Source organism: Dendrobates tinctorius, unplaced genomic scaffold (assembly GCF_039654945.1).
Source record: "Dendrobates tinctorius isolate UK_male_01 unplaced genomic scaffold, ASM3965494v1 ptg000114l, whole genome shotgun sequence".
Lineage (NCBI taxonomy): Eukaryota > Metazoa > Chordata > Amphibia > Anura > Dendrobatidae > Dendrobates > Dendrobates tinctorius.
Window position 1 is genome coordinate 1,908,536 of NW_027361782.1, and position 22,514 is coordinate 1,931,049.

Consider the following 22,514-nt stretch of genomic DNA (forward strand, 5'->3'; position numbering starts at 1 on the left):
AATGTGCCAAAAACAGGAAGTTGATATCACCAACCATTCCCATTTTATTTAGGTGTATCCATATAGATGGCCCACCCTAGGTGTATCCATATAGATGGCCCACCCTGTATATGAAAGTCATGACAATGTGCAGCGCTACCACCTTTTTATATATCACACACTGGTAATAAATACAGAAATACATGAGAAACAGGATGATGATGTTCAATAATTAATTTTATTTTTTCCTCCTATCAGTATGTTTTGAGTTGTGGGAGGAAACCGGAGTACCCGGAGAAAACCCACACAGACACGGGAGAACATACAAACTCTGTGCAGATGGTGTCCCAGACTTACACCCAGGACCACCACGTTGCTCGCCAACAGTGCTAATCACTGCGCCACCGTGCCGTCCTGTAGTGTGATGGTCCTGCATCTCCAAGCAGCATGCCAGCCAGATGAGGTAAGGGGCAGCAATAGAGAATGCAGGAGATTATGATCTCTGATAAGTAACAGAATAGATGGAAGAACTTGGGGGTGGGATTCCAACAGACCCCGTCTGTTTCTTCAGACCACACCCAGGTCCACGCCTCCCTGACCCAGTAGTCAGGTATTGGGGGGAGGTCACTACGTTATATTTCCATTGCTGTTATTGCTGCGGATTTTACTGCTCTTCCACCTGTTGCTCATGTAGGAGAAGCCACAGAACAGCTGCTGGTCCTCTGGGGTTATAGGTGGATTCTGAGCTTCAGTGCCAGATATCACTTGGTGCAATTCAGTTTGTTCGCTGGATTCCAAAACTGGGATCTATAGAAGAAAGACAAAATCAGTCTGGTTAATTCATTAGGTATTTAATTATATCTGTCCCCTCCTGAGGGCACCTGTACAGATTGTGGATGAGCCGTGGTAGCCGTGTGCCGATTACCGCTAATCACCATGATGCATCGGTACTTGCAGCTTGAGAACAAGTCAACTCCTGGTGCTGTCTGGCAATCTGCGGTATCCACATCTGCTACAACTGCACCATAAAGCTGTGTTCACACGTTGCAACCACATTGGGTTCTTTTGCCACAATATCAACAAATATGCATAGTTTTGCTGTGGTTTTCTCCAAAAATTGGCGAGAATATTATGTGTCTTTCTGAAAAAAAAATGCACAGTGTGAACACAATCTAACGGATCCAAGTTAGTCACTAAGCGGCCTTCTGAAGATTTGGGGGCAATAATTACACTTTTGAGAAATATATAAAAGCCTGTCCATCCTCATACTGTAATTCCACCCATTTACCAGCAGGGGAGGATAAGCACATTCTGGCCTACACTATGTAGGATTGTTACTCATTATTTGAATATTTATTACACATATTATCACATTACACAGACGAGGAGGTGACATTATAATAAAATAATGCTGTGCACTTACAGGTGTCATTGTAAATGGTGGACGGGACCTTCCCGCCTCTAATTCCTCCCAGTTTATGGGTGAGAAGAATGGATGTCCTTTTAAATTGCTGCAAGCAACCTGCCTCTTCTTTGGTGATTTACACAAGAGCTGCAAATAAATAAGAACAATTATTATATCACATGTAATATAAATAATCTCAGGAAAAAACAGCACTTACAGAATTATTTTCTCATTTTCTTACAGAAAGATGAATTTATTAAAGCAACCATTGCTAGAAACAAATACGATATGACAGGATAAGATAGTACTGGATAGGCCATCAGTAGTCGATCCGTCATGGGCCGATACCTAGTAATCCTGATGATTAGCTGTGTGAAGAGGTTATGGTGAGCCCTGCAGCCTCTTTACTGTATAAACTGGCCTGTAGTAAACAGCACTGTACATATAGGAGAGGCTGTCCTGGGGCTCCAATTCCTTCTATTGGATAAAGCTGAAATACCCAACACAGTGGTGATGAAATGTACGGTGTATTATCAAATCTCCTGACTGGTCTATCCTTCCTATGTCTCCAGGTATAAGTGTCTATTTACTCACTCTCTCTATGACATTCCTGAGCTGAGAATCCATGGTGTATGGATAGCAAGGTTTATCATTTGCCACTGAACGGGCAATCCTTCGATGACACTGACCAGAGTAAAACGGGTGAGATCCTGTGGCCATTTGGAAGACTATGACCCCAAAAGCGAACAGGTCGACCGTGTAATTAAAGGGCTCTCTACGATTCATCTGTGGAAACATAAGATTCGAAGAGTAAGTTAGTACATTGTCCATCCTGGGAGAGAGAAAACAACCTTGGTCCATGTTTACTGGTAGTGTTTTTCCACACCTAAGCCCCCATACATATGACATGTCTGCCAAAAGATCATTTAGTTGATAGCTACCTCTCCCATGAACAGGAACTCACGGCTCGGCCAAGAACTCCTAAGTTCTCTTTAGAGAAACTCTGACAAACTCCGAATAATAAAGGATTGATCGTTGGAAGTCCAATGTGCTAGATCCTTCTCCCAGATGTAAAGTCGAGAGGCCCCAGTACACATTAGATTGTTGGCTGATCCCTCTGATATTGGCCGGTTCAGCTGACTTTAGACTAATATGCATGGGGGCCCATACACAGTCCATCTATTTGATAGCGTTAGTAAATGTGGGCCGCTGTGGAGATAGATCTGTGATTCCACAAGCTTCACATTAAGTGAGAAATACAAGTGGATAATAAAATATGAGATATTAGTAGTAGTCACATAGTCACCTCAGGAGCCATATAGTGACGAGTGCCATGAAAGCCTCTGATCTTCTGAGAGCCAAATACATTCATAGCAGCAAGGCCGAAATCAGCAATCTTAGCGTGTCCATCACCGTCCAGAAGAATGTTGCCTGGTTTTAAATCCCTTAAAAAAAGAAAGAAAAATAGTTTTATGAATCAAACATAGATCAGCTGTAGTGCTTGGGTTGCTGTGGGGGCTTCACAGGACCACTCACTAAACACTGGGGGGCAGATTCACTAATCCTATCTTGTGTAGACATATACCAGGCTTTCTGAAAACGCGCCAAATTCATCATAGTGGCTGTTTGACAAATTAGGAGCATCTTCAGAGACTTTTGTCTGATGTTACACCACTGTTGTTTTCATTACTTAGAGCCAATCATTATCACAAAAATCTGGTTAGAAAATAGTTGCACGTTGTGACATTGTAAGCCACATGGATTCCTATCAAACTATTAGCATTTATAAAAGCTTTGCTCCCCCTTCAAGTGAGCCCCAAAAAGTGTCTAAAACTTTTCATAAATGTGGAACACGTCATGTTCACCAGATTTTTGGCACAAATAACACCATAATTCTGGCACATTTAACTATTTCCCATTGTAAATCTTTCCCTATGTATAAAAAAAGAATTGACTTATTACCGGTGAATAATCCCACGACTGTGGAGAAACTCGATTCCACTCAAGATTTCTGCTGCAAGGAACCTAATAAGGAAGAAAAAAATCCTATCAGCATTAACTGTTCTACTGAACCACTGATAACTATGAGGGGAGACAGCGGCCACAGATATCACAGAGCGGCTGCTCTCTTACCTGGTCGTGCAGACATCCAGTGGGGCTCTGGAATTGATAAATGCAGTCAACTCGCCGCCACTCAGATATTCCATGGCATAAAATACATGGTTCTGTGCGAGAGAAAAGGAGAAGATGGTAAATAATGCAGATTTTATCCATCCTGATAACATTTACTATGGTTCTGGGACCTATACTGTATGCTCAGAAGACATGTCTGCACACACTGGAGAGGTGTCCAGGGTGAAAAAGAAGTTAAAATCCTTTAATGATAGCCATCAGTTATAGCGGCCAGGGCATACAGGCACACAGAGCATGGAGCAGGTCTCTTCATTTACACAGGCGAAGATTGAATTTGCAATCAAAGGGAAGCAAATGGACATGATCGGGAGAAAGGAGAGAATATCTAGAAGGTGATGAGTCTCTTACCGCTGTCTGGAAGGTTCCATAGGCATGTGTGAAGAATCTGCTGTCTTCAGTGATTTCCAGGACCTCTCTCTCTATGCGGACGGTGTCTTTATTATTTTCCAACAATTCCCTCTTCTTGACCATCTTGACCGCCAGCTGAAGTCCGCTGGGTTGATGTGTCGCCAGCATCACCTTGCCAAAGCCGCCTTCTCCGAGCTTTCTGGTAAAGATGAAACTTTCCAGGGAAAGACAGGCAGTCACTTGCTCTGAAGGGCTGGTGGTCTGAGCACAGATTACACCTAGAACAGAAAACAGATATAAGAACCAACAATTAATCTTACAGTCCCACTCACATATAACGCTACAATAACTTGGCAATTTTTTATCTATCATGAAGTTTGAACCATGATGAGCCTGGTTACCACCATGTTGTGGCTGGAGAGCCACAAGTATAGAAGGTGGAGAGCTCTGATATACACGGTAAGATGCACGGGATAAGATTGTCATTAGGTTACTTTTTGTAAAATAAATGAACACTGTATATAAAACATGGATATGGCCTATGATTAAATGACTATAGACTTTACCTTCTGGAGCTTGATCGATGGATTTGTCACTCTCACGTCTTCTCTTTGTGGTGGTCTCAGTGTCAGATGTCCTCTTTCTCTTAAGTTGTTCTCTACAACTTTGATTTTCAACTCCCTCATGATGTATGTGAGAGCTCCTGGTTTTAGCTGATCCGCTAAACCTTATTTCAGAGATAACATCCTTTCCACTCTCAGATTCCACCATTCTTCTTCTCTTATTTGGGGTTTCATCTCCTTTCTCAGGAGATGTGTTCCCTCTTTTTTTCCCCTTTTTAAGGGTCTTTTTCTCTGGAGGATGTCCAGAAGATGATGTACAGGGATCATCTGTCTTCTCGACAGGTACGTCCTGTACAATGTCCTGAGAAATTTCTCCTCTCTGAGAAAAATTCTCTTCCATGCATCTCTTTTTAGAACTCCTCTTATTCTTTTCACCACACTTCCTTTTTCGTCCCATGATAAATTAATATCAATAATAACGAATTTGCTAAGTGCGCAAAAGTTGTCTTCACTCTCCAACAGTTGAAGGTAAAGTAAGAAAAGTGGCATCGGAATCCTTAACCTAACAGACACCTAGTATTGTGACATCATAGCCATTGTGACCATCGCCATTATGACATCATCAGCCAGAGTATAAGCAATGATGTCACTGGCTGCTGCAGGACTAAGTTTAATCATATGTCCTAGTAAAAGAAAAGTTTAGTTTTTCATAGGAACATACTTAGCATTTTTTAATATCCTTCTGAAGGACCCTAAATGTTTTGCATCTAATTATTGAAAAAACTGTGAACACCTAGAAAAAAAGCAAGAACTGATGCAGCAACAACTACAAAGATTAATAAACAAATAAATATATAAATAAATGTTTCTTTATTCAACATACAAAATTGATGGACGTGATCTCATTACAATAATATATGAAGAAAAATATATTAAAATAACAATCGGAGACTCAGGTCTCCAAAGTACCAAAAATATTAGACAGGTGTTTTTTATGTTATGGCTGGGTGCAAATCTGTAGTGATGCACATGAATGAAAATAGGAACAAATCCTTATATTTCACATTGTGCCCTCCACCATCTCCAACCCACAGCCCTGTGTTGTGTAGAGGCCAGAGTGACTTTTCATGTACATACAACAGTGTATAAAGTCTCCACATTCTCCAGTGGATTTTATACTCACTGGCATTTTGTCCACAGTGATATTCTACCCTGCTGGAGACATAGGATGACACAGTTGCATGACTTTTATCTCTCTTGGATGTAATTTTACAGTTTTATTACTGCAAGGAAAAAAGTGAAAAGAAACTGGCTAGCGCTAGGAATCCCTTGGCTGCATTAGGCTATGTGCCCACGTAGTTTTTATGTGCTGCGGATTTCTCCCTGCGGATTTTGTAAAATCCACAGGTAAATCCGCAGGTTAAAAGACCTGCAGTTTACCTGCGGATTAGGCCTCTTTCACACTTCCGTTGTCGGCGGTCAGCTGAAATCCGCCAAAGGTGAAAAAATACTGAACCGTCGCGGTTCAGTGATGTACGGATGACAGCTGACCACGGATCCGTGGAAGGTGGAAAGAGGCGTCATTTAAAGTGACCGTGGCCTTCATCATTGCGATCTCGCGGGCTTCCATGCACGCCGCGATCTCGCAGGTTTACATGATCGAGATCACCGATCTTCCATGTCGCGGGCTTCTGTGAGATCGGTTCCGAGTGAGTCAGGTGAGGAGGAGAGAGAGAGAATTTTTAGTGGCTCCCGGAACGGCATTTATGGGTTAAAATGCTTCCCGGAGTTAAGATTCCGGGCATGCGCGGTTCAAAATAGCGGACCGTCAAAGACAAAAAACATTGCAGGGTCCGTCTCATCCGCCCGGGAGCCGCAAAAATCTTGATGGATCCATAAAAAACGGGTGGGACGGACGACCGTCAGTCAAGATCTGCCAATAATGTAAGTCTATGGGGGAAAAACGGATCCGCCCCTTTTTTGGCGGATCCGTTTTTTAAAAAAATTGGCGGATTTTGACTGAAGGGAAAAAACGGAAGTGTGAAACAGACCTTAGCCTGCGGTTTTGTCCTGCGGTTTCTCACCTCACAATGGTGAAGGTAGGAAACCGCAGCGGAATCCGCACAAAGAATTGACATGCTGCGGATTGTAACCCGCGGAAAAATCCGCAGCATGTGCACTGCGTTTTTTATTTCCATAGGAAATAAAGGTACTGTACAATGCAGCAGAATCTGCTGCGGACCCGCAGGGCCAAATCCGCTGCGAATCCGCAGCAGAATCCACAGCGTGTGCACATACCCTTAGGAGAGCAGCTCTGTCATGTATATAATGGATCCCTCAGGATATACGACCTTAAGGGCGTTGCTGGACACTCTATAAGGTGTAGTCCACATACAGGCTCCTCAGAGAAAAGAGTGTCAGTCACTCTGGAAGTGAAATCTACGTATACTTTATTGCTGTGCAGCGGTAGATGGGACGTGCATGCAGGCAATATTATAAGGCAACCGCTGTTTCACTCTGTGACTGACGCTTCATCTGGCCCGACTCTATCATGACGTCAGTACAAATTGTGCAATTGCCGCATCTGTAATTTCCTTTTTGATGTGGAATTTTCTAACAAGGTGGTTTTCCTAACAGTAAAGTGGCTCCACACTGAAATATCTATTTTTTATTGCGATTGCGTTTCGGATCACTACTTTAAAATCTGGAAAATTTTCAATTATATGACAATTTTTTTTAGAAATGGCTGATTTTAGAGATGCATATAAAGGACTGTGTTTAAAAGAAAAGCAATTTTCTATTCTTTTTTCATCTTTAGAATATGGAAGGACACTGGAGCTTCGTGTCTTCAGAGCTTCTGTGACTTCATTTTTTAAGCACTCTCTTTTTGTCAATCTTTCTATTAATTCCGTGTCCTGTTCTATAAAGTTCTCCATAAAATTATTTGTATATCATATTCACAAGAATTGAGGAAAATTTTAAGGTTGTGAATAAAGGTGATTTTGATAACACCCAAAGTCCCAGGAAAATAACTAATTTCTTCTCAATGTTGTTCTGCATCACTGGATAAGCTTAGCATAGGCTAAATTCACACAAGTGTATAAAAAATCATCCAATTTTCATGTGATTTTCATCCATTAAAAATAATTAATTTATCCTTTTTGTCATTTCCTTGTATGTTATCCGTATGTTATCTGTGCACCCTTTTTTTTCCATCCGTATGGCTTCAGTATTATAAATTAGCAGTAAATAAACTTTACAAGACCAATGTGTTCTTAAAAATTGGATGCAAAACATTCTTGTGGTATGCCCATTTTTTGCACACCAATAGGCTTGAGTAGGTGAGTCTCATCCGAAATATTGAAGAGAATGGTGTCATCTGAACAAGTCTAAAGAATAACATTGATCCGAGTGCTGTCAGTGTGAGGTGTGTGGAGGCCATGTGAGGACAGCAGTAAGATGTAAATACAGTGATGTGAACATACACAGAGGAAGTGATGTGATTTGATTTCTCTACAGTTAATATTCCAGCACTTGTGTTTTATATTAAGAACTTTACTTCTAATTAGAGTTGAGCGAAACGGGTCGGTCATATTCAAAAGTCGCCGACTTTTGCTGAAGTCGGGTTTCATGAAACGAAACCCGACCATAGCGTGAGGTCGGCCACGAGGTCGGCAACAGAGCGCCAAAGTCGCGTTTCAAAAGATGCTTCCAGCGCCCTTTTTCAGCCAATGATGGAGGACGCACACTGTGGGAAATGCGATGACATAGGCATCGGTCACCACCATCTTTGAGAAGGGCATGCAAGTGATTGGCTGGCTTGGTGTGGCATCACAGGGGCTATAAAAGGGCATGAACATCTGTCTGTGAGGTCTCTGTGTGTGAGTGCAGCTCACGCTCTAGTGTGTTCTGCAGCCACCTCTGGTTGTAGTCCGCTCAACGTGCGTCACTGCCTCATACATTGTCCTTTTTTGCTGTAGTGCTGCTTATTTTTCCTGAATTTCTCCAGTTAGTGTGCTTCCATCTGTATCCAGCTAGATTGGTTGCAAACACTATATAGGAGTAGATAGATGCTTCCAGTGCCCTTTTTCAGCCAATGATGGAGGACGCACACTGTGGGCAACGCGATGATATAGGCATCGGTCACCACCATCTTTGAGAAGGGCATGCAAGTGATTGGCTGACTTTGTGTGGCGTCACAGGGGCTATAAAAGGGCGTGAACGCCGACCGCCATCTTACTTATGCCGATCTTAGCATAGGGAGAGCTGCTGATGATGATTCTGTAGGGAGAGCGTTAGGCAGGGAAGAAGAACCGAAAAACTGCTTCTGCTGTTAGCGATTTCCACTTACAACGCAACACTTTGTGTGCAGTGACAGGGGAGGCTCTATTTTTGTGCATCAGCTCTGTTGGTTATTAGGCTGCCTTATAAGGCTCCCTGATAGCTGCATTGCTGTTTGCACACTGCTGTGCAAACTGCTTTTTTAAAAGCAAAAATACTTTTCTTCCTCTTTTCTGCACAGTTACCAAGGGTTCATTTTTCCACCCTTTTGTGTGTGCACTGTGCAGCAGTCCTGGTTATTAGGCTGCCTGCGTCCATACTTGGACTGAGAGCATCATTGTCAGCGTTCTCAAATCTCTAGTGAGATCCAAATTCTCACCAATTCTATAGACACCCTCCACCTTGTCATACACCATCCAATTTCAGCCTGTTACATTGAGGTGTAATCTCTACTGGGCCAGAGACAATAGTTCTGCGTCCTCAAATCTATAGTGAGATTCAAATTCTCACCAATCATATAGACACCCTCCACCTTGTCATTCACCATCCAATTTCAGCCTGTTACATTGAGGTGTAATCTCTACTGGGCCAGAGACAATATTTCTGCGTCCTCAAATCTATAGTGAGATTCAAAATCTCACCAATACTATAGACACCCTCCACCTTGTCATACACCATCCAATTTCAGCCTGTTACATTGAGGTGTAATCTCTACTGGGCCAGAGACAATAGTTCTGCATCCTCAACCAATAGTGAGATTCAAATTCTCACCAATCCTATAGACACCCTCCACCTTGTCATTCACCATCCAATTTTAGTCTGTTACATTGAGGTGTAATCTCTACTGGGCCTGAGACAATAGTTCAGCGTCCTCAAATCTATAGGGAGATTCAAATTCTCACCAATCCTATAGACACCCTACACCTTTTCATACACCATTCAATTTCAGTCTGTTACATTGAGGTGTAATCTCTACTGGGCCAGAGACAATAGTTCTGCGTCCTCAAATCTATAGTGAGATTCAAATTCTCACCAATCCTATAGACACCCTCCACCTTGTCATTCACCATCCAATTTTAGTCTGTTACATTGAGGTGTAATCTCTACTGGGCCTGAGACAATAGTTCAGCGTCCTCAAATCTATAGGGAGATTCAAATTCTCACCAATCCTATAGACACCCTACACCTTTTCATACACCATTCAATTTCAGTCTGTTACATTGAGGTGTAATCTCTACTGGGCCAGAGACAATAGTTCTGCGTCCTCAAATCTATAGTGAGATTCAAAATCTCACCAATCCTATAGCCGCCCTCCACTTTGTCTTCACCATCCAATTTCAGCCTGTTACATTGAGGTGTAATCTCTACTGGACCAGAGACAATAGTTGAGCGTCCTCAAATCTCTAGTGAGTAGTGTTGAGCATTCCGATACCGCAGATATCGGGTATCGACCGATATTCGCGGTATCGGAATTCCGATACTGAGTTCCGATACTTTTTGCATATCGAATACCGGAATCGGAAGTTCCCATAATGCTATGAGCCAGTTTGATTTGATTCAGCCAATGAGGAATCCTAAGGCTGGTTTCACATTTGCGTGAAAACAACGCTGCGCCCTGCGTCGTTAAGTCCCGCCCCGAGCCGGCTCCCTGCCCGCCCCATCCGGGATCACCGCCTACTTTCGCATTTGCACGCATGCGATCGGCGCACCCTATCTTTAGCATAGGGTGCGCAGATCATGCGCTGCCAGTGTGAAAGTAGCGTGCGTAGCGTGTGTTAAGCCCCGCCCCGGCTCGGGGCGGGGCTTAACGACGCAGGGCGCAGCGTTGTTTTCACGCAAATGTGAAACCAGCCTAAGAAGTGTGGGCACATCCTGTTAGGCATGTAGGCATGTTAACTAATGGCATGGCTGTGATTGGCTGCTGAAATGATGTCATGATGCACTATAAAAGCCGCCGCTGCCATTTTGGGTTCGCTCTGCTGTGAATTCAGTTAGGGAAAGGACGCTGCTCTTGTGACTCTGAGGGACAGTTAGAAATATCGATTTGCTAGATTGTGCTTTACCCAGGCTAGTTTAGCAACCCCTGTGAGAAGCTTTCTTTTGCCTTGCAGCGCTGTTCACAGCTGTCTGCAAGGTCTGTGTGAGTGCAGCTCACGCTGTAGTGTGTTCTTCAGCCACCTCTGGTTGTAGGCCGCTCAGCGTGCGTCACTGCCTCATACATATTTATTTTTGTTTTATTGCTTCTCATTTTTCATTAATTCTCCTATTAGTGTGCATCCATCCGTATCCATCTACATTGGTTGCAAACACTATATAGGAGTAGACAGCGGAGCCTTTCTGCAGCCTTTCAGTGCAAGTGCACAGTTCTCTGCACTGTTCACGGCTGTCTGTGAGGTCTCTGTGTGTGAGTGCAGCTCACGATGTAGTGTGTTCTGCAGCCACCTCTGGTTGTAGTCCGCTCAGCATGCGTCACTGCCTCATACATTGTCCTTTTTTGCGGTAGTTTTACCAGGGAACAGTCCTTTATGCGCAGCTTTGTAGGACCTCGCCGTACCCCACTGCTGCGGAACAAACAAATTGAAGCCATTGTCGGATGGATGGCAGCTAACACATCGACTTCAATTACTTCCACATCCTCTCAGGGCCAGAGCACTGAAGAGCAACCATCTATCTCTTCACCACCTGCCAAATTGCCCAGGCAGTCAGAGAGCCCTGGACAGGAGCCATCTCTACTTCTGTTCTCTGAATCTCTTGGCTTGGAAACAGGGGGCCAGCCAAGCAGCATTCTAGAATGTGAACAAGAGGGAGTATGAAGTGATGCGCAACTGTTTTGTCCCTCTGAATCTGAAGAGGCGGGTGGGCCAGTGCCTATGGTCAGCACACCTCAGTATGCATCAGATGATGAGACTCAGGTGCCACTTTCTGGTGCGTACTGTGCTGGCGAGACTACCCAGGAGAAGCAGGTGTTTGAAGAGGGGAGTGTAGATGATGAGGTCCTTGACCCATCATGGCGTGAGGAACAGGAAGGTGGTGGGAGCAGCTCTGAGGAAGAGATTCCCCGAAAGGCCAAAATAGGAGTGAGAGGGAGGGGGCATACTTGGTTGCCTGTAGCCTCCACGTAGGCACCCATTAGGGGCATTCCTCTTCCAAAACCCAAAATGGGCACTCCCAGGACTTGCAGTGCGTGGTCCTTTTTTGACACAGTTGCAGATGACATTTGCTTTGTCAAATGCAAGCTGTGTAATCAGAAAGTCAAAAGAGGGAAAAGTGTCAGCAACCTCAATACCACAAATATGTGGAAACATGTGCGGACCAAGCACGTGGTGGAGTTACACAGACACACTGAAGACATAGGCCAACCTACAGAGCCACCTACCACCTCTTCAGCTTGTGTTGTAACCTCTTCCTCCAGCTCACACACAGCTGGTTCGGCTTCCTCACAGGATCGCCATGGAAGAACCTCTTGCACTGTTGTCCAGAGACCCAGTGACATTCCACCCACAGCAGCACGTTCCCTGTCATCCTCACACTCCCAGGCCACTCTACAGCCATCGGTAGCACAGGCATGGGAGAAAAGGCGGCCATACTCAGCAAACCATCCCCGAGCACAAGCTCAGAATGCTGGCATTGCAAAACTTCTGGCCCTTGAAATGCTCTCATTCAGGCTGGTGGAGACTGACAACTTCCATAACTTCATGGCATTGGCAGTCCCACAATACACCATGCCCAGCCGCTTTTATTTCAGCAGGCAAGCCGTCCCTGCTCTGCAAAAGCATGTGGAGGGAAAAATTAAACATGCGCTACTAAACGCCGTCAGTAGCAAGGTCCACCTGACCACCGATGCGTGGACCAGTAACCATGGACAGGGACGATACCTTTCCCTCACTTCCCATTGGGTCAATGTTGTGGAGCCGGGTACAGATCTTGAGAGTGGCGCTGTACATGTTCTGCCAACTCCAAGGATTGCAGGAATCCATTCTGTACACTGACTCCTCCTCATACTCCAGTTCCTCAGAAGCAGCGCTGCAGGAGCCGTCACGGTCTACCTCCACATGGACCCGTGAACGCTTACCTGTTACGACCGATATGAGCACAGCCGTGGCCAAACGTCAACAGGCCGTACTGAAATTAATTTCTTTGGGGAATCGAAGCCACACAGTGCAGGAGCTCTGGAATGCCATCAAGCAGGAGAGCGACGTGTGGTTTGTGCCAGCGAATCTCCAGCCAGGCTTGGTAGTGTGTGACAATGGCTGAAATCTGGTGGCAGCTCTGGGCCTAGGCAACCTCACTCACATCCCATGTCTGGCACATGTGCTCAACTTGGTCATGCAGAGCTTTCTGAGGGGCTATCCAGATCTTGATGCACTGCTGCACAAGGTCCGCATAGAGTGCGCTCACTAGCGGCGTTCCAGCATGGCAAGATCGCGCATTGCAGCTCTGCAGCACCGATTTCGCCTTCAGGAACATCGCATCATATGTGACCTCCCCACCAGGTGGAATTCAACGTTACATATGTTGGAGCGGTTGTGTGAGCAGCAGGCAGCAGTAATGGAGTACCAGCTGCATCAGGCGCAAACAAGTCTGTTGTGAGTTCATTTTCCGGTCCACCAGTTGTGAGTTGTCCTTCCAGGCTCCCTCCGGTGGTAACTGGAGGTAGTGAGGCTGATTTAATCAGTAGAGATCTGCCACGTGATAATGAGGATGACGATTGGACCTTAGGAATCTCAGACTGGATTTAAGACAGCCGACGCCCTATTCTGGTGCTGGTGATTCCTTCTGGCTTGTCAGGTCTTGGTTTTCAGCTCTGTTCCAGTCATCTAAAGCTAAGTTTTTCTGCTAATGTTCACACTTGATTTTGTTGGTCTATTCAGTTTTTTGTGTGGTCAGCCAGTCCCGGCTGGGGCTGCGCTAAATTTCCACTCTTATTTATCTGTATTTGCCAATTTGCTTTTTGTCCCTTATTAGATTGGCCTCTTTTTGCTCTGTCTCAGAATATTTCAGAGTACTGATATAGTGGGAGAAGTCTAGTGACTTCAGGGTTAATTTTGCTATCAGAAGTGTTGGACTTTATTTTTGTAGGGTTTTTTGCAGATTGCAGACAGTGTCTTTCCTTTCCTATCCTTTCTAGTTAGTTTGGGCCCCATCATTTGCTCAGCCTATTTTTCTGCCTGTGTTTGTGCTTTCATCTTGATTCACCGTCTATACATGTGTGGGGGCTGTCTTTCCTTTGGGGTCTGCTCTGGGGCAGTTAGTTTTCCCCTTTTCTTGCTTCAGGCTTATTTTGTCCTCCGGCTGTGACGAAGCATCTTGGACCATCGTAGGTTATGCTCCACGGCTGCTGCTAGCTGTGTAGTTAGGATCAGGGATCTGCAATCTGCATAGTTACCAACCTCTCTGGTTTTCTTTGACTTAGCTTGTTTTGTTTTTTTCTCCTCGGTGGCCCATTCATAACAGCCTGCCGTGCTACCAAGTCATATGCACCTCAATAACCCCAATCCCCCCTTGGAAGAAACATGTAGGAGGGCCTCTTAGCAAAAAATGCCCCATTAAAAAGGAGCGGGTCTCCTAGACTTGTAATGGCCATAAACTAAGTGTATTAGGCTGACAAACATTTTCCTCCTGTGGGGTACACTTCAACCTTTTCCATAGCAAGAATTTAATGCCCAGCAAAACCCCCAACCTTTGTTAGGATTTCAAAACTGGCTGTAGCAGCATGGAACACGTTAGTGCTGGTGATCTAGTGGCGGCACATGATGAGACGTGGAGGAAAGCCTGATTAAAAACTATGCCCAATTTCAAGGAGCAGGACTCCTAGACTCCGAATGCCCATAAACTACCGTATATACTCGTGTATAAGCCGAGATTTTCAGCCCATTTTTTTGGGCTGAAAGTCCCCTTCTCGGCTTACACACGAGTCATATACCGGGGGGGGATCGGCAGGGGAGGGGGAGCGGGGGTGTCAGATCATACTCACCCTTCTCTGCAGCTCCCCTGCTTGTTCTATGTTGTCGGCGCTGCTCTCTTCCTGCTTCAGCTGTCAAATGGTACCCACTCATTAAATATGCGCATATTTAATGAGCGGGTACCACGTGACCACTGAACCAGGAAGAGAGCAGCGCCGACAACATGGAACAACAAGCAGGGGAGCTGCAGAGACAAGCGCCAGGACCCGGTGAGTATGAACGGGGGGGGGAGGCGGGAGGCATATTCACCTGTCCCTGCGCTCTGCTGTCTTGCGTCCTCTGCAGTGACATTCAGGACAGAGAGCGCTATCGCTCTCTGCCTGCACAGTCACTGCAGAGCGCAACGCTGATGAGCAGGGGGCAGCGACTGAGGTGAGTATGCAGGTTTTTGGTTTTTTTTGTAAGGGAGGTAGCGGCAGCAGCAACATGATGGGGCCACTCACTGTGCAGAAAAGCTGGGGCCACTCACTGTGCAGAAAAGCTGGGGCCACTCACTGTGCAGAAAAGCTGGGGCCACTCACTGTGCATCATAACTGGGGCCACTCACTGTGCATCATAACTGGGGCCACTCACTGTGCATCATAACTGGGGCCACTCACTGTGCATCATAACTGGGGCCACACACTGCAGATAACTGAGGCCACTCACTGTGCACCCTCAGCTTATACACGAGTCAATAAGATTTCCCAGTTTTTTGTGGCAAAAATAGGGGGGTCGGCTTATACTCGGATCGGCTTATACTCGAGTATATACGGTAAGTGTGTTGGCTGTCAAACATTTTCTCCTGTGTGGTACACCTCAACCTTTTCCATAACAATTCTTTTACGCTCAGCAAAAACACCCACCCTTGTTCGGAATTCGACACTGGCTGTAGCAGCACGGAACATGTTATCCCTGTTGATCTAGTGGCGGTGGTCGTGGATGATGAGACTTGGAGGAAGGCCTGATTAACAAATAGGCCCAATTTCTAGAAGCGGGTCTCATAGACTTGAAATGCCCATACATTTAGTGTATGGGCTGTCAAACATTTCCCCTGTTGGGTACACCTCAACCTTTTTCAGAACAAGTATTTTACGCACAGCATAACCACCCACCCTTGTTAATAATTCGACACTGGCTATAGCTACACGGAACACGTAAACCCTTTTGATCTAGTGGCGATGGATGATGAGACTTGGAGGACGGCCTGATTAAAAATTAGGCCCAATTTCTAGGAGCGGGTCTCATAGACTTGGAATGCCCATACAGTGTATGGGCTGGCAAGCATTTCCTCTGTGGGGTACACCGCAATCTTTTTCAGAACAAGTATTTTACACACAGCATAACCACCCACCTTTGTTAATAATTCGACACTGGCTGTAGCTGCGCGGAACACGTAAACCCTTTTGATCTAGTGGCGGTGGATGATGAGACTTGGAGGAAGGCCTGATTAAAAAAATAGGCCCAATTTCTAGGAGCGGGTCTCATAGACTTGGAATGCCCATACACTTTGTGTATGGGCTGTATAAGCCGAATCAAAGAAAAACCCAAATTTTGGTCAAAAAATGTATATAAAAATTAAATAAGATATATGAATAATAAAAAAGTCATAAAACAGATATACGATTAAAATACCTTTATTGAGTAATAGTAATACAAATACATATAAAAAAGATGTGTGCTCAAAAGAATTTTATATACACCTATATAGGTTAATAAAGCACGGCGTTCCTCATTAATAAATAACTATACTTTATCCCTCTATACATTGGCTCCTTAAAAAAGTGACATGAAATATATGGAGACCATATAGGCTCAAACAAGTGTCTGTGCATAGAACCATGTGGTGATGCAAAACAATCAACAAGGAGAGAAACCAATGTGATGGTATAAGGTGCAAAAAGTGCAAATTCCAAAAATAAATAAAAGAGTGAGTGTAGGGGAAAGGAGGGAAGAATAGAGGGTATATACCTTGGAGGAACGCTGCTGGATGAGCTACACACGCCCGACGTACGTTTCGGAATGAATCCTTCGTCAGGGGGCTGTGTATGGGCTGTAGTGTTGAGCGATACCGTTCGATACCCCAAAATATCGTATCGGATGGTATCGCCCGATACGAAAAAAATATTGGGTATCGCTGATTCCGATACCGGAAGTCCCATTCAAGTCAATGGGACTTCCGGTATCGGAATTTAAAAAAGCCCTTTATTTCCTTGTTGGCTAATTCTACATAATTGAAAACAAATAAGAATCATGTAGAATGTATTGTGGGAGGTGGAGGAGACATTAAAAGCATAGTGGTTTATTCAGATCACATGGCATAGCATTAATTCCAATTTTTTTTTCAAGACGTTAGGAGTTAAAAAGATATTGACTATGTTAACCTTTTTTATATTTTGTCAGATATGTATGTTTCACAACTTCCATGCTCTTCACCTTCTTTTGTACTTCTCCCACACTTTCTCCTTCATGATCCGCAGCAGTAGCATTTTTTTCATCAACTTTTTCTTCACCTTATTCATCTTCTTCTCCTTATTCATCTTCTTCTTCTTCTCCTTATTCATCTTCTTCTTCTTCTTCTTCTCCTTATTGATCATCTTCTTCTTCTTCTTCTCCTTATTCATCATCTTCTTCTTCTTCTTCTCCTTATTCATCATCTTCTTCTTCTTCTTCTTCTTCATCATCTTCTTCTTCTTCTTCTTCTTCTTCTCCTTATTCATCTTCTTCTTCTTCACCTTATTCATCTTCTTCTTCTTCACCTTATTCATCTTCTTCTCCTTCTTCTTCTCCTTATTCATCTTCTTCTTCTCCTTATTCATCTTCTTCTTCTTCTCCTTATTCATCATCTTCTTCTTCTTCTTCTTCTCCTTATTCATCATCTTCTTCTTCTTCTTCTTCTTCTTCTTCTTCTTCTTCTTCTTCTTCTCCTTATTCATCTTCTTCTTCTTCACCTTATTCATCTTCTTCTTCACCTTATTCATCTTCTTCTCCTTATTCATCTTCTTCTCCTTCTCCTTATTCATCTTCTTCTTCTTCTCCTTATTCATCTTCTTCTTCTTCTTCTCCTTCTTCTTCTCCTCCTTATTCATCTTCTTCTTCTCCTTATTCATCTTCTTCTTCTCCTTATTCATCTTCTTCTTCTCCTTATTCATCTTCTTCTCCTTCTTCTTCTCCTTATTCATCTTCTTCTTCTCCTTATTCATCTTCTTCTCCTTATTCATCTTCTTCTTCTCCTTCTTCTCCACCTTATTCATCTTCTTCTCCTTCTTCTTCACCTTATTCATCTTCTTCTTCTTCACCTTATTCATCTTCTTCTTCTTCACCTTATTCATCTTCTTCTTCTCCTTATTCATCTTCTTCTTCTCCTTATTCATCTTCTTCTTCTCCTTATTCATCTTCTTCTTCTCCTTCTTCTCCTTATTCATCTTCTTCTCCTTCTTCTTCTCCTTATTCATCTTCTTCTCCTTCTTCTTCTCCTTATTCATCTTCTTCTTCTTCACCTTATTCATCTTCTTCTTCACCTTATTCATCTTCTTCTCCTTATTCATCTTCTTCTCCTTCTTCTTCTCCTTATTCATCTTCTTCTCCTTCTTCTTCTCCTTATTCATCTTCTTCTTCTTCTCCTTATTCATCTTCTTCTTCTTCTCCTTATTCATCTTCTTCACCTTATTCATCTTCTTCTTCACCTTATTCATCTTCTTCTCCTTATTCATCATCTTCTTCTTCTCCTTATTCATCTTCTTCTTCTCCTTCTTCTTCACCTTATTCATCTTCTTCTTCTTCACCTTATTCATCTTCTTCTTCTTCACCTTATTCATCTTCTTCTTCTTCACCTTATTCATCTTCTTCTCCTTATTCATCTTCTTCTCCTTCTTCTCCTTATTCATCTTCTTCTTCTTCTTCTTCTTCTCCTTATTCATCTTCTTCTTCTTCTCCTTATTCATCTTCTTCTCCTTCTTCTCCTTATTCATCTTCTTCTCCTTCTTCTTCTCCTTATTCATCTTCTTCTTCTCCTTATTCATCTTCTTCTCCTTCTTCTCCTTATTCATCTTCTTCTCCTTCTTCTTCTTCTCCTTATTCATCTTCTTCTCCTTCTTCTTCTCCTTATTCATCTTCTTCTTCTCCTTATTCATCTTCTTCTCCTTCTTCTCCTTATTCATCTTCTTCTCCTTCTTCTTCTCCTTATTCATCTTCTTCTTCTTCTTCTTCTCCTTATTCATCTTCTTCTTCTCCTTATTCATCTTCTTCTCCTTCTTCTTCTCCTTATTCATCTTCTTCTCCTTCTTCTTCTCCTTATTCATCTTCTTCTTCTTCTTCTTCTCCTTATTCATCTTCTTCTTCTCCTTATTCATCTTCTTCTCCATCTTCTTCTCCTTATTCATCTTCTACTTCTCCTTATTCATCTTCTTCTTCTCCTTATTCATCTTCTTCTTCTTCTTCTTCTCCTTATTCATCTTCTTCTCCTTCTTCTCCTTATTCATCTTCTTCTCCTTCTTCTTCTCCTTATTCATCTTCTTCTCCTTCTTCTTCTCCTTATTCATCTTCTTCTCCTTCTTCTTCTCCTTATTCATCTTCTTCTTCTCCTTATTCATCTTCTTCTTCTCCTTATTCATCTTCTTCTTCTTCTTCTCCTTATTCATCTTCTTCTCCTTCTTCTTCTCCTTATTCATCTTCTTCTTCTCCTTATTCATCTTCTTCTCCTTCTTCTTCTCCTTATTCATCTTCTTCTCCTTCTTCTTCTCCTTATTCATCTTCTTCTTCTCCTTATTCATCTTCTTCTTCTTCTTCTTCTTCTTCTTCTTCTCCTTATTCATCTTCTTCTCCTTCTTCTTCTCCTTATTCATCTTCTTCTTCTCCTTATTCATCTTCTTCTTCTCCTTATTCATCTTCTTCTTCTTCTCCTTATTCATCTTCTTCTCCTTCTTCTCCTTATTCATCTTCTTCTTCTCCTTATTCATCTTCTTCTTCTCCTTATTCATCTTCTTCTTCTTATTATTCATCTTCTTCTTCTTCTCCTTATTCATCTTCTTCTCCTTCTTCTTCTCCTTATTCATCTTCTTCTCCTTCTTCTTCTCCTTATTCATCTTCTTCTCCTTCTTCTTCTCCTTATTCATCTTCTTCTCCTTCTTCTTCTCCTTATTCATCTTCTTCTTCTCCTTCTTCTCCTTATTCATCTTCTTCTCCTTCTTCTCCTTATTCATCTTCTTCTTCTCCTTATTCATCTTCTTCTTCTCCTTATTCATCTTCTTCTTCTTCTTCTCCTTATTCATCTTCTTCTCCTTCTTCTTCTCCTTATTCATCTTCTTCTTCTCCTTATTCATCTTCTTCTTCTTCTCCTTATTCATCTTCTTCTTCTCCTTATTCATCTTCTTCTCCTTCTTCTCCTTATTCATCTTCTTCTCCTTCTTCTTCTCCTTATTCATCTTCTTCTCCTTATTCATCTTCTTCTTCTCCTTATTCATCTTCTTCTCCTTCTCCTTCTTCTTCATCTTCTTCTCCTTATTCATCTTCTTCTTCTCATTCATCTTCTTCTCCTTATTCATCTTCTTCTCCTTATTCATCTTCTTCTCCTTATTCATCTTCTTCTTCTCCTTATTCATCTTCTTCTTCTCCTTATTCATCTTCTTCTCCTTCTTCTTCTCCTTATTCATCTTCTTCTTCTCCTTATTCATCTTCTTCTTCTTCTTCTCCTTATTCATCTTCTTCTTCTCCTTATTCATCTTCTTCTCCTTCTTCTCCTTATTCATCTTCTTCTTCTCCTTATTCATCTTCTTCTCCTTCTTCTTCTCCTTATTCATCTTCTTCTCCTTCTTCTTCTCCTTATTCATCTTCTTCTCCTTATTCATCTTCTTCTTCTCCTTATTCATCTTCTTCTCCTTCTCCTTCTCCTTCTTCTTCATCTTCTTCTCCTTCTTCTTCTCCTTATTCATCTTCTTCTTCTCCTTATTCATCTTCTTCTCCTTATTCATCTTCTTCTCCTTATTCATCTTCTCCTTATTCATCTTCTTCTTCTCCTTATTCATCTTCTTCTCCTTCTTCTTCTCCTTATTCATCTTCTTCTTCTCCTTATTCATCTTCTTCTCCTTCTTCTTCTCCTTATTCATCTTCTTCTTCTCCTTATTCATCTTCTTCTCCTTCTTCTTCTCCTTCTTCTCCTTCTTCTCCTTATTCATCTTCTTCTTCTTCTTCTCCTTATTCATCTCCTTCTCCTTCTCCTTCTCCTTCTTCTTCACCTTATTCATCTTCACCTTATTCATCTTCTTCACCTTATTCATCTTCTTCTTCTTCCCCCCATTATTTTTTTTCCATTCTTCTTATTCAGCTATTATTAATTTTCATATGTTATTTCTTCATCTTCTTCCTATTCTTCTTTTTCCTCATTTTCTTATGGTGACAGGCATTCCTGTAGTACTTATCTATAAAAGTTATAAGATTACACCTTACGTTCTGCCTGTCACTAAAGATTTACAACAGGATTTGTCCGCGTTCAGTTTGGCCTGCAGCAGCAGGCATTTTCCAGGGGCACCACGAGGAGGAACGGACTCACCCCCATTTACTGCTCAGTCTTCTTCTGCTTATAATTTTGATTTCTTCTATGCTGATTTTTAGTCTTATGCTTAATGTTCTTCTGCTTTCTGTTCTTATGCTTTTGCTTCTTCTGCTTCTTGTTCTTCTGTCTTTTGTTCTGTATCTTGGTGGTTGCCTTCATGTTCTTTGTCCTCTTGGTCATATTATTTAGGGTCATATTTCTGGTCTTCTTTGGTGTGGTCTTCAGGATCGTTGTCATGGAGATCAATACGGATTACCAAAGACAATTTCCAAAAGCTTGATCTTGGAAATGTAGCAGAAGGTACAAGAAGGCTGAGAAACTGGCGAGAACCAGCTGAAGGTACTGGAACCCATAGTGGCAGCAGAAGGAACAAGAGCCAATGGCACTACTGAGGAACAGCTGACGTGCTGGAACCCAGATGGGTAGCAAAAGCTACAAGAGCCAATGGCACTACCGAGGACCAACTGACGGTGCTGGACCACGGTTACTAAGCAGAAGGTACCTGTGCTAAAAAGCACTACCAAGGACCAGCTGACGTTGCTGGACCTCGGATACTGAGATGGAGGCACCTACGCCAAAGGCTCTGGCGAGAACCAGCTGACAGACAGTGCTGGAACCCGGATGGGTAGCAGAAGGAACAAGAGCCAATGGCACTACCGAGGACCAACTGACGGTGCTGGACCACGGTTACTAAGCAGAAGGTACCTGTGCTAAAAAGCACTACCAAGGACCAGCTGACGTTGCTGGACCTCGGATATCGAAATGGAGGCACCTAGGCCAAAGGCTCTGGCGAGAACCAGCTGACAGTGCTGGAACCCGGATGGGTAGCAGAAGGAACAAGAGCCAATGGCACTACCGAGGACCAACTGACGGTGCTGGACCACGGTTACTAAGCAGAAGGTACCTGTGCTAAAAAGCACTACCAAGGACCAGCTGACGGTGCTGGACCTTGGATACCGAGATGGAGGCACCTAGGCCAAAGGCTCTGGCGAGAACCAGCTGACAGTGCTGGAACCCGGATGGGTAGCAGAAGGAACAAGAGCCAATGGCACTACCGAGGACCAACTGACGGTGCTGGACCACGGTTACTAAGGAGAAGGTACCTGTGCTAAAAGCACTACCAAGGGAAAATCAGGTAGTAGGCCGAGGCCTACTTGGAGCCAGGTGTAAATCAGAGGTTCTTTGACTGTGGAGGGAGCAGGACACTTTGCCATACACACAGCAGGGGATCAGCTGACGTTACCGAACCCCAC

At 43.2% G+C, this 22,514-nt stretch overlaps 1 protein-coding gene and 1 long non-coding RNA gene across 2 annotated transcripts; both read right to left on the reverse strand.

The window, feature by feature from the left end:
* Nucleotides 1-237: 237 nt before the first annotated feature.
* Nucleotides 238-2,166, reverse strand: LOC141101096 (uncharacterized). The gene is made up of 3 exons (XR_012234886.1): nt 2,074-2,166; nt 1,403-1,531; nt 238-786 (listed from the first exon to the last, which is right to left on the reverse strand). It is a non-coding gene; the product is annotated as an uncharacterized lncRNA (long non-coding RNA).
* Nucleotides 2,167-2,559: 393 nt separating this feature from the next.
* Nucleotides 2,560-3,604, reverse strand: LOC141101097 (putative serine/threonine-protein kinase PRKY). Its single transcript, XM_073589928.1, has 3 exons — nt 3,518-3,604; nt 3,347-3,409; nt 2,560-2,829 (listed from the first exon to the last, which is right to left on the reverse strand). Exons 1-3 carry the CDS (start codon nt 3,589-3,591, stop codon nt 2,679-2,681), a joined length of 288 nt encoding a protein of 95 aa, XP_073446029.1. The 5' UTR covers nt 3,592-3,604; the 3' UTR covers nt 2,560-2,678.
* Between the last annotated feature and the right edge of the window lie 18,910 nt (nt 3,605-22,514).

Bases quoted from the DNA above. Each gene is read 5' to 3' on its own strand.
- LOC141101097 (XM_073589928.1), bottom strand. From the start codon at position 3,591: ATGGAATATCTGAGTGGCGGCGAGTTGACTGCATTTATCAATTCCAGA. The intron at 3,410-3,517 runs GTAAGAGAGCAG...CTTCCTTATTAG, and splicing joins CTGGATGTCTGCACGACCAG to GTTCCTTGCAGCAGAAATCT. The intron at 2,830-3,346 runs GTAATAAGTCAA...TCTTTTTTTAAG, and splicing joins AGTCGTGGGATTATTCACCG to GGATTTAAAACCAGGCAACA.